Genomic DNA, 10,000 nt, shown 5'->3' with positions numbered 1-10,000 from the left:
AAAAAAAAATGAAGGGTGACTGAGAAACTGCTTTTTTTTTTTTTTTTTTTTATTTATACTCTCGTCTTTATCCAGCCTTCCTGTCCACTCCTCTAATGTAACAGTTACCCTGTGCTTTCATTCCTTTATTTACTTCATTTCTAAACTCTAGACACTCTCGCTGTTTCTGTTTTCCTCCCGCTTACGAACTGTTTAGTGTTTCTGTAAGTAAATGATTTTTTGTTTTTTTCCTGCTCTCTCTCTCTCTCTCTCTCTCTCTCTCTCTCTGCGTGGGTTTTTCTCCTCTACTTTGTTTTTATCTTATTTTAATTTCTGTTTATATATTTTACCTCCTGAACAACCAAAATGTAACAATATACATAGGGAAATCAGAATAAGATAACTGTTACATCCTGAACAATGAGGAGGCTGCGTGGTGTAGTTGGTTCAGGCGTCTCGTGTTCGAATCCTTGGCGAGCTTACTTGCCCGGTGGGAGATGTAGCGTTCTCATGCTTTTTCTTATTTTTCCTATGTAGAAGAAAGGGCCAGCCACGGGCAAAAAAAGAAATATAAAAAAAAGGCCCACTTGGGTGCTGGTTCCCTAAAAGAAAGAAAAAAAAGCCAAATTAAGAAGCAAATGTTAATCTTAGCCGTGCCATTTGACCTATGCTGTTGCGGCGCCTAATAGAATAATTTCCATTTTCCTGAATTACCAACACTTTTCCTTTTGTCTCCTCACTGCTGCTGTTTCCATGCCTCGTCAATCCTCTCACAAGATCACTCACCACAACTGAAGCTTCGATACTCCTCAGCACAGCACGGCGCCTCACTCTCGTCCCTCACTCTCCCATCGTCCTCTTCCCGTGTCCAGTTAGTTCATACCTCTGGCTCACATACTCTCCTGGATTTAGCTGCCGATTCCCTCAAGGACACCACACCACTCCCCTGCTCGCATCTGGCTAAGTATATATATAGTGTGCTTCATGTTTTTTTCCGGGTGTGTCAATGATAGCAGTGGTTTGGGTGTGTGTGTCTTTTTCCGTGTTTCGTGTGTTGTTATTTGTATTTGTGTGTTATTATTCCTGTGTTACGAGGAGTACTTTGAAGGAATGTAGGCTACTATTTGAATTTACCTCTGTACTGTGAAAATATATGGTCTCGCTGTCATTACTTTTTGATCGTATTGTTCATGAGGTTCTTAAAAATTCATATACGTATTCTTTCGCTGTTTTTCTGTTCTGTTTCTCTCGTTCTGTGTGTTATTATTTCTTTGTTATTCATCATGTGTTGTTGTTTATGTGTTATTGTCCATAAAGTTCTTGTTAACTGATAAACGTACACTCTTCTGTCTTCTATCTTCTATCTCTATCGTTCTCTGTGTTATCATTTCTGTGTTGTTATTTGTATGTTATTGTTCATGAAGTTCTTAATGATTCATATACGTAAACTTTCACTATCCATCTCTCTCTCTATCGTTCTCTGCTATCATTTGTGTTATTATTTGTATGTTATTGTCCATGAAGTTCTTAATGATGCATAAAAGTACACAAACTTCTTTCACTACCCTTCTATCTCCATCGCTCTCCCTCCCATCAACGACATTTCTTCGCTACCCTTCTATCTATCTCCATCGCTCTCCTATTTCCATCGCTTTCCCTCATCAACGACATTTCTTCGCTACCCTTCTATCTCCATCGCTTTCTTATTTCCATCGCTCTCTCTCTCATCAACGGTCACCCATTCTATCACCCTCTCGACCACTCGCCACTCACAACGTCTTCATGCCATCCCCCATAGATGAATTAAATCAGGGGTTCTCAACCTGGGGTACGCTTACCCCCCGGGGTACTTGAGAGGAATTTTTGGGATACGTAGCAGGTTTCTCAATATGCTTCAGCTTTGAATAACTGCAAATTTGTTTATAGTATACAATGTGGCCTACATGTGCTAGGCTGGATGTGTCCTTCACTAGAACCAGGACACGTTAACAACGTTAACAAGGAAACTCTTGGAGTTATATCACTTGAGAGGAAGCTCTCTTGGATTACAGTTGCCACACAACCTTGCAAACCGATAATATTTGTTACGATTTATTATTTTATGTTATTCACAGATACAGTGACTTATTTATCACTGTTACTAGTTACAAGTTGCAACTAGCTGCAAGCAACACTAGTTCACTGCCATAATGATCGAAAATTGTCTGATATAGTTCCTTTTTGGTAAATGTATTGCATGTTAGTCACATATAGTGTCTCCCTGTGAGGTACCAGTTCCTATCGACACTACCTCATAGAAACATACTAATATTAATTGAAAATTTTGTCTGCTCCACATATATAACACAAATTAAACTTAATAAACTGAGTCAATAAACCATGCATTTATTCTTACCCTTCCAGACTCTGCATTGTGGGAAAGGGGTACGTGATCAATACTGAAAGACTTCGAGGGGTACATAAGATTAAAAAGGTTGAGAACCCCTGCATTAAATGGATAAATAAATAAAAAAAAAAAAGATAAATAAAGAGAAATAGATAGATACAGTATCACCATCAGCAGCAGCAGCATTATTATCCTCTAAATGTCCCTGTCTGAATGAATGGCCTGCTTCTCTTCCCACGCCCTCCCTCCCTCACTATACCAGCCTCCCACAGGTCAGTCCCAATGTTCTCCACTACATCCCCCAACCCCTCCCCCATCCCTCCCCCCACCACACGTGACGTGCTTCACCCCCACCACATACGCAGCAATACTTGATAAGGTGAGTGTTTGTTGCCACTACTTCACGCGTCCTCACCGCCACCCGCGTCCAAACAGCCCCCTTCTCCCGCCTCCCCATCCTCACCCCCAGCCGTCACCCTCTCCTACCCTCCCCCTTCCATTGATCAGTCTTTGGATGGGTGAGTGGTAAGCGAGTATCGAAATTTTGTAATCCCTAGATCGAGTCCCGCTCAATGCCTTTTTTTCCCCCTCTGTCTCTCTCTCTCTCTCTCTCTCTCTCTCTCTCTCTCTCTCTCTCTTGGATTTGTGGAGGTGCAGTTCACAGGCGCTTCTGAATATTGTCCATAAAACTTATTTCTTGCATCGGTATTGAAACTGACGAGCAAAAATTGAAATATATGGATTAGATAGTGATAAGAGCAATAAAAACGTTTGATATTCTACATTGTTTCTTTGTTATTTATTTCATTTCTTTTTCTCTATTCTTTATTGTTTATTAGTATAGTTTTATTGTTTTGTTTATTCTACCGACTCATTTTTTTCATTTATTTATCTTATTATTCAACTATTTCTCATTCATTTATGTATTTCTATTTTACTTATTGATTTTCTAGTAGTCTCTTTGGAAATCCGCTCGGAAACTTTTTGGTTTTGAAAATTTTGCATCCATTACCCAGAGTGGCTGTCCTTCACAATCTCAGACCGTGGCCAGGATTACTTAATTACTTATATTCATCTATATTGTCACCTTCACTTACATTCATCCATTTTATTATCCATTTACTTTTATTCCACTACCTTTTATTGTGTGTTCTATATATATGTATTCTATTTATCTATTTTATCTATTTACAAGACTGGGAGGCATTTTTACTACGAGTTTGGGTATGATTAGACGATTTTATTTACATAAGGAAGGGTCTATGGAGGTCAGAAGATCGTCTCTTACTGTTTTTGACCCCTACATAAGTTTCTGAAGCTGTATAAAATCACCAAATAGTAAGCTGAATAAATATGAAAACACGTCATGGTACTGAAGGGATTAAAAATATATTCTACAGTTCACCATCGTTACTCTCCACACACATCCCTTCTTAGCGGCAGTCTCCACCACACACACACACACACACACACACACACATGTTGAACGCTGCCCACGCCCTCGCCGAGTCCTCGTCCTTCGGGTACTTCTGCGTCAGGATTATCATTATCCCGGCGCCACTGATGATGACTAAGAGTGCTGTAGTCTGACTCTTGATTATCATTATCCGTCCTTCGTCTTGCTATTGCGTAAGTACTTGTGGCAGGGAGGCAGAGAGGCAGGCAGGGTGAAGGGCGGGAGGTAGTGATGTAGGAAGGGAAGCATGGACGAAGGAGAGAAGGGAGGCAGGGTGGCAAGGAAGGAGAGAAGCAGCTGCAGGAAAAGCGAATAGGAGACTAGGAAAAGAATAAGAAAATGTAAAGTGTGTACAGTCTCTCTCTCTCTCTCTCTCTCTCTCTCTCTCTCTCTCTCTCTCTCTCTCTCTCTCAACATGTGGGTGCATCTTCTCGTGCACACTTTTTTATGGCGATGATCACGTGACACAAAAAAAGAGGAGGAGGAGGAGGAGGAGGAGGAGGTCTGTAGGGAGAATAAAAACGTGACTGTATTTCTAAGTATAATGATGCAGATAAAAAAAGAGGCTGCTTATGAAAATAATGCTACTACTCCTACTACTACTACTACTACTACTACTACTACTACTACTACTACTACTTTTATTACTACCACTCAACTCATGCAATTACCACTACTACTGCAAATAATAAGAACAACAACAACACAAAAGCCGCAGTTGCATTGTTAAGCATAATAACACTGATTTATTAATTCATGAAACACACACACACACAAAAAAAAGAGAGAGAGAGAGAGAGAGAGAGAGAGAGAGAGAGAGAGAGAGAGAGAGAGAGAGAGAGACAGTGTTAAGAACTTATTACACTGAAGAGGGAAGAACATGTAAGAATGAAGGCCACACACACACACACACACACACACACACACACACACACACACACTATGCACCAAACTCACGCATTCTACACGCTTTTCTCACGCCCTCATCCACACAGGGATAAAGGAAGAACAAGGAGGGGAGAAAAAAAGAGAAGAGAAGGGAAGAGAATAAAGGAAATGGAAGGTAGAAAAAGTAAATAACGGAGAGAGAGAGAGAGAGAGAGAGAGTAAGAAATGAAAGAAAGGAATTAGATGAAGTAGAAAGGAAGGAAACAGGGAAGAAAAGGAAGGGAAAAGAGAGAAGGCAAGGAAAAAAGAAGCAAAAGGAAGAAGGAAATAGAGCAATAGGCAGGGAAGGAAGGAATGAGGAAGGAAAGAAGGGAAGGAGGGAAGGAGAAGAGAAGTAAAGGAAGAGGAAGGGAAGAGAAGGGGAGAACAAAGGACATTGCCAAACACTTAAGAGGGAAAAAATAACTGATACAAATATTTTTACACACACACACACACACACACACACACACACACACACACACACACACACACACACACTCACTCATTCACACAGAGAGAGAGAGAGAGAGAGAGAGAGAGAGAGAGAGAGAGAGAGAGAGAGAGTTTGATAAGCATTTTCAAAACCAGGAACAAAAAAAAATAAACCAACAAATAAACGAATTGCAAATAAACCTCCTTCTACTCCTCCTCCTCCTCCTCCTCCTTCTCCTCCTCCTCCACCTTCTACTCCTCCTCCTCCTCCTCCTCTTGCTGCTCTTTATTTTCCTATTTTATCTTCTCTTCATTATCCTCCTCCTCCTCCTCCTTCTCCTCCTCCTCTTCCTCCTCCTCCTCCTCTTCCTCCTCCTCCTCCTCCTCTTCCTTGTTTTCATTTTTTTCCATGACGTTTTTCTCTCTGTTTTTTTTTCCTTCTTTTCAACTCTTTCTTCTTTATTCTATCTCCCTTCTTATTTTCTATCTTCTCTATCTTCTTTCATCTTCCTCCATATCTTTATTTATCTGTTTTCTCTTCCTTTTTTTTCCTTCTCCTCTTCCTCTCACTCGCGTCATCATGATAATAATTTCGTTTCTAGTGATAATGTAGTAATAGTAGTAGTAGAAGCAGTAGTAGTGATAATAGTAGTAGTAGTAGTAGTAGTAACAGTAGTAGTAGTGGTAGTGGTGGCAGTGGTGGTAGTGGTAGTAGAAGTAGTAGTAGTAGTAGTAGTAGTAGTAGTAGTAGTAGTAGTAGTAGTAGACGTACTGTTAGTAATAATAGTAGTACTAGTGTTAGAAGTAGTAGTAGTAGTAGTAGTAGTAGTAGTAGTAGTAGATGTATTATTATTATTATTATTATTATTATTATTATTATTATTATTATTATTAGTAGTAGTAGTAGTAGTAGTAGTTGCTGCCTCTTGTTATTGTCATTGTTGTCGTTGTTGTCGTCGTTATTGCTGTTATTGTTGATTTAACAGCACTAGCAGAGAGAGAGAGAGAGAGAGAGAGAGAGAGAGAGAGAGAGAGAGAGAGAGAGAGAGATTGAGGTAAATTAGATGCAGTAAGCGATGAGAGGGAAGAACAAGCAGGGAGTTTGAAGGGGGAGGGAGGGAACAGGGGCGGCAGGGAATGAACCAGGAGGGGTGAGCAGGAGAAAGGGTACGGGGGAGACAGAGGAGGGGGAGAGATAAGTCTTGCAGGGAGACTAAGGGAGGGAGGGGAGGGAGAGGGGGCAGAGTTGGGGGAGGTGAGTCATGGAAGGGTTAAGACGGATAAGGAAACAGGGAAAGGGAGAGTTGGGGACATGAGGTGAAGGGAATTAAAGGAGGGGGTTGAGGGGAAGGGAAGGGAAGGAGGAGGGTGAGGGGAAGGGAAAGGAAGGAGGGAATGAGGAGAAGGGAAGGGAAGGGAAGGATAGGGAAAGGAGCACGAAATCAAAGAGGTAGGGAGGGAAGGTACACACACACACACACACACACACACACACACACACACACACACACACACACACACACACACACACACGCACGCACACACACACACACACACACACACATGTGGTGCAATCAGGTAGTGTGTGTGCCTGTGTGTGTTCGTCATAACATGTGTGCACACGAACTTATCGCATACACACACACACACACACACACACACACACACACACACACACACACACGCATGGGGAAGTACGTATGTACAAGAACACACACTCATACAAACACACACACACACACACACACACACACACACACACACACACACACACACACACACACACACACACACAGATCAAACAGATCAAACACACACTTTTTTCCACCTGTTCACTCATATCACACTCGTTCTTTCTTCTCAGTTATTCATCCCAGTCAGTCACTCATTCCCCCCACTCACCCTCGCCACTCACACCCTCACACCCTCCTCGAGTCAGTCACTCCACACACAGTCCCTGCCACGCACTCCACTCTGCGTTGCCCTCCACCACAGCCTGTTTGCACCACACGTCAGCATCCCACCGCGCTAGTGCCTCACCATGCACCACCACCGCCACCACCGCCATAACCTGTCATGCGCATAATGAATCCATCAGCTAGTCACCACACCGTACACGCTACCATAGCACCTAATCTAACCTAATCAAGCCCAGCCTAGCTTAGCCTAACAATATCAGGGCCCACCATGCACACCCAGCAAGTAGCAGGTCAACACGTCATGCACGCCAGCCTCAGCGCCTGCACCGCCGCCGTTATGTTGTCACCATCTGGGGTCAGCTCAGTGAACCAACCCTTTGCTCAACGTTGCCGTAACGTTCGCCTGAGGACAGCGCGGCAGCCAATCAGCGCCAGGCGGCCTCCCAGCGCCGGCCCTGATTGGCCGAGCTGTGGGTGAATGCAGGGGCACGTGCCCTCCCTTATGTTACTGGGCACCCAGGGCAGGACAGCCGCGGCGCCATCACCCCCGCACCCCCGCCGCCCCCGGCCAGCGGCAGCCTTGATTAAGGGGTGGGGTGGACCACCTGCACAGCACCTCCCCGTCCCCCCATCCACTACGGATCCACAACAAGCATCCAGGGCGTCACGTGAAGGGAAAGGCGCCGCCGCCCCTTCATGCGGTTCCATGCGTCTTGAATCCCTGTTGCTCCGTACTGTATGGCCCCGACTTCCCCGCAGCCCCCTCCTCCACCGCCCCCAACACTCTAACCTTGCCGGATTATTAGAGCGCGGCAGGGCGGGGGGTGCAACCCGTCCCCCTCCCGCGAGTCATGTACAGGCGTCGTAATGATGACATTCCTGGAGAGCACCTCTCCACGGGTGTTGTCATGCACCAGGGGGGCTCCCCAACAAGTGTTGCGATACCCCTGGGGGCGTGGCGGGGCGTGGCGGCCCCAGGGTGGCGTGGCCGCTCAATAACCCTGCTGCAAGTGTGGCTCAATGGGAGGAGGTTGTCTTTCCTCCCAGGGTGATCCCCGCGCCCGCTCAATATGCTCTCTCTCTCTCTCTCTCTCTCTCTCTCTCTCTCTCTCTCTCTCTCTCTCTCTCTCTCCGCTGTAGGTGTACAGGTGTCCCTCCCCATGGAGCCCTGGTAGCCATGGAGGTGGGGCCTTGGCAGGGAGGAGCAGGGGCGGCAGGAGGCGGAGCCGCTCAGCCGGTGAAATCGCCGGCCGGCGCCGCGACGCCTGGGTCTTGCCAGCGCCGCCCTCACTTCTTTGTATTGTATTTTTTCGCTGCCACGCTGAGTTTTGGACAAGGCATGGCAGTGACCTTGGCGGCAAGTGGCGGTGCATGAAGGGCCTGATAGGGTACTGGGCTTCGTGCCCCTGATTATGACCTACATCGAACTGCAGGGAGAGAGGGGCGGACGGGGGGGTGCGGCGGGGCGGCGGTACAGGATGGGGGGCGACCATTCGGTTCCGGCGAAATCTGGCACTTCTGCGATGGCACTGCATTATATAAGCGGGTGTCGGCTGAGGAAGAGGCACACTCCTCTAGACAGCTTGTGGCGAGACAGAAGCTCCCGCCAGACACCCCGTCGAGACCGAGTGACCGAGCGCTGTTACGTACTTCGCGAACCTACACCTCGAGGCACAATCTGGAAAAAAAACACGTATTACTAAAACTTGAAACACGACAACAGGACGAGGCGATACTAGACTCCCTTAGGACCGCTCGAAGCACGCTACCACCGCTATGTCTGACGACCTCAAGAGAAGCGAGGGCAGCGGCGGAGGCGGCGGCGGCGGCGGCGGCGGCGGCGAAACCAAGGAGAGGGAGCAATGGAACAATAAACTAGACTTCCTGCTGTCGGTGATCGGCTTCTGCGTGGGCCTGGGCAACGTGTGGCGCTTCCCTTACCTGTGCTACAAAAATGGTGGAGGTGAGTACTCTGAGAACCCGGTGTCCTGACGGCAGCGAAGGTAGTGCGGGAGCTACCAGCTTTCCTGTTCTTTTGACCCGTTATACTAAGTTCAGGACATGTTTTTCAGTATCCTTCGTTTTGCGTGATCTATGTTGAGTAATGTATGATGTTCATTATTCTTGGGTTTAAAGTGATTTTTTTCATTGTTTCTGCTGTGTCATGCCGGTGGTTATTCAGTTCTTCATGTAATAGAGTTATTCCTTGCTCTTTTTGATTCGTTCTTATGGTTGCTGCAAGTCATTCACTATTCTTACCATAGCAACGTCAGTTTTCTATTTTTCTTGGTTTCCTGACTGATGAAAGCTCCGGTATTGGTTATTCAGTATTTTTCACTTAGTAGCGTTTCTTTTTTGTGATTTTCTTTGATTTTATTGGGAATGCCTGAATGTGTACAGTTGCCGTAATTAGTAGTGTGATATTCCGGTAAAATGGTATTAAAAAAAAAAAGTCAACGGCTTCGCTGGATCCTGAGGTGTTTCTTCTGGCGTCAACTGTACGCATCTCACCATTCCATATTAGAAATTCTCACGACTGCCTTCGCTGCCTCATGTACACTTGCCCTCTTAAGTAATGCCAATGTGCAATAAAACTTTAAGGTGATTAAATAACGTTACGTCTTGCAACCAATGTACATTTCTCACCATTCCGTATAAGAGAATGTCATTGTTCCTTTACTTTTCCTTTCGTGTGCATGCAGTTGCTCTCAAATGTAATGCTTTAGGATGCAGAGAGTTACGGGTGAGTTTACTGAACACCGTGGCAGTAGATCTGTTGCCAGCTGTACATGCGAATAATCTTCACAAAGGATTTCAAAGGATAGGCAGCATTATGATTACTCGCGTGCATGACTGGTATTGGCTATGGTTAGGAATCCCTGTCATGTTCTTCAACGT

At 45.3% G+C, this 10,000-nt stretch overlaps 1 protein-coding gene across 1 annotated transcript in view; it reads left to right on the top strand.

Moving 5' to 3' along the window:
- The first annotated feature begins 8,656 nt into the window (after positions 1-8,656).
- Positions 8,657-10,000, top strand: part of LOC123502862 (sodium- and chloride-dependent GABA transporter 3-like) — a 20,433-nt gene continuing 19,089 nt past the window's right edge. Inside the window, exon 1 of the mRNA XM_045252131.1 lies at positions 8,657-9,065. Coding sequence (XP_045108066.1) covers positions 8,879-9,065 — 187 coding nt within the window. The 5' untranslated portion in view covers positions 8,657-8,878. The remainder of the gene's footprint in view (positions 9,066-10,000) is intronic.

The sequence above is a fragment of the Portunus trituberculatus genome, chromosome 12, assembly GCF_017591435.1.
Source record: "Portunus trituberculatus isolate SZX2019 chromosome 12, ASM1759143v1, whole genome shotgun sequence".
In the NCBI taxonomy this organism is placed as follows: domain Eukaryota; kingdom Metazoa; phylum Arthropoda; class Malacostraca; order Decapoda; family Portunidae; genus Portunus; species Portunus trituberculatus.
This window is presented reverse-complemented; position numbering and strand designations above follow the sequence as displayed.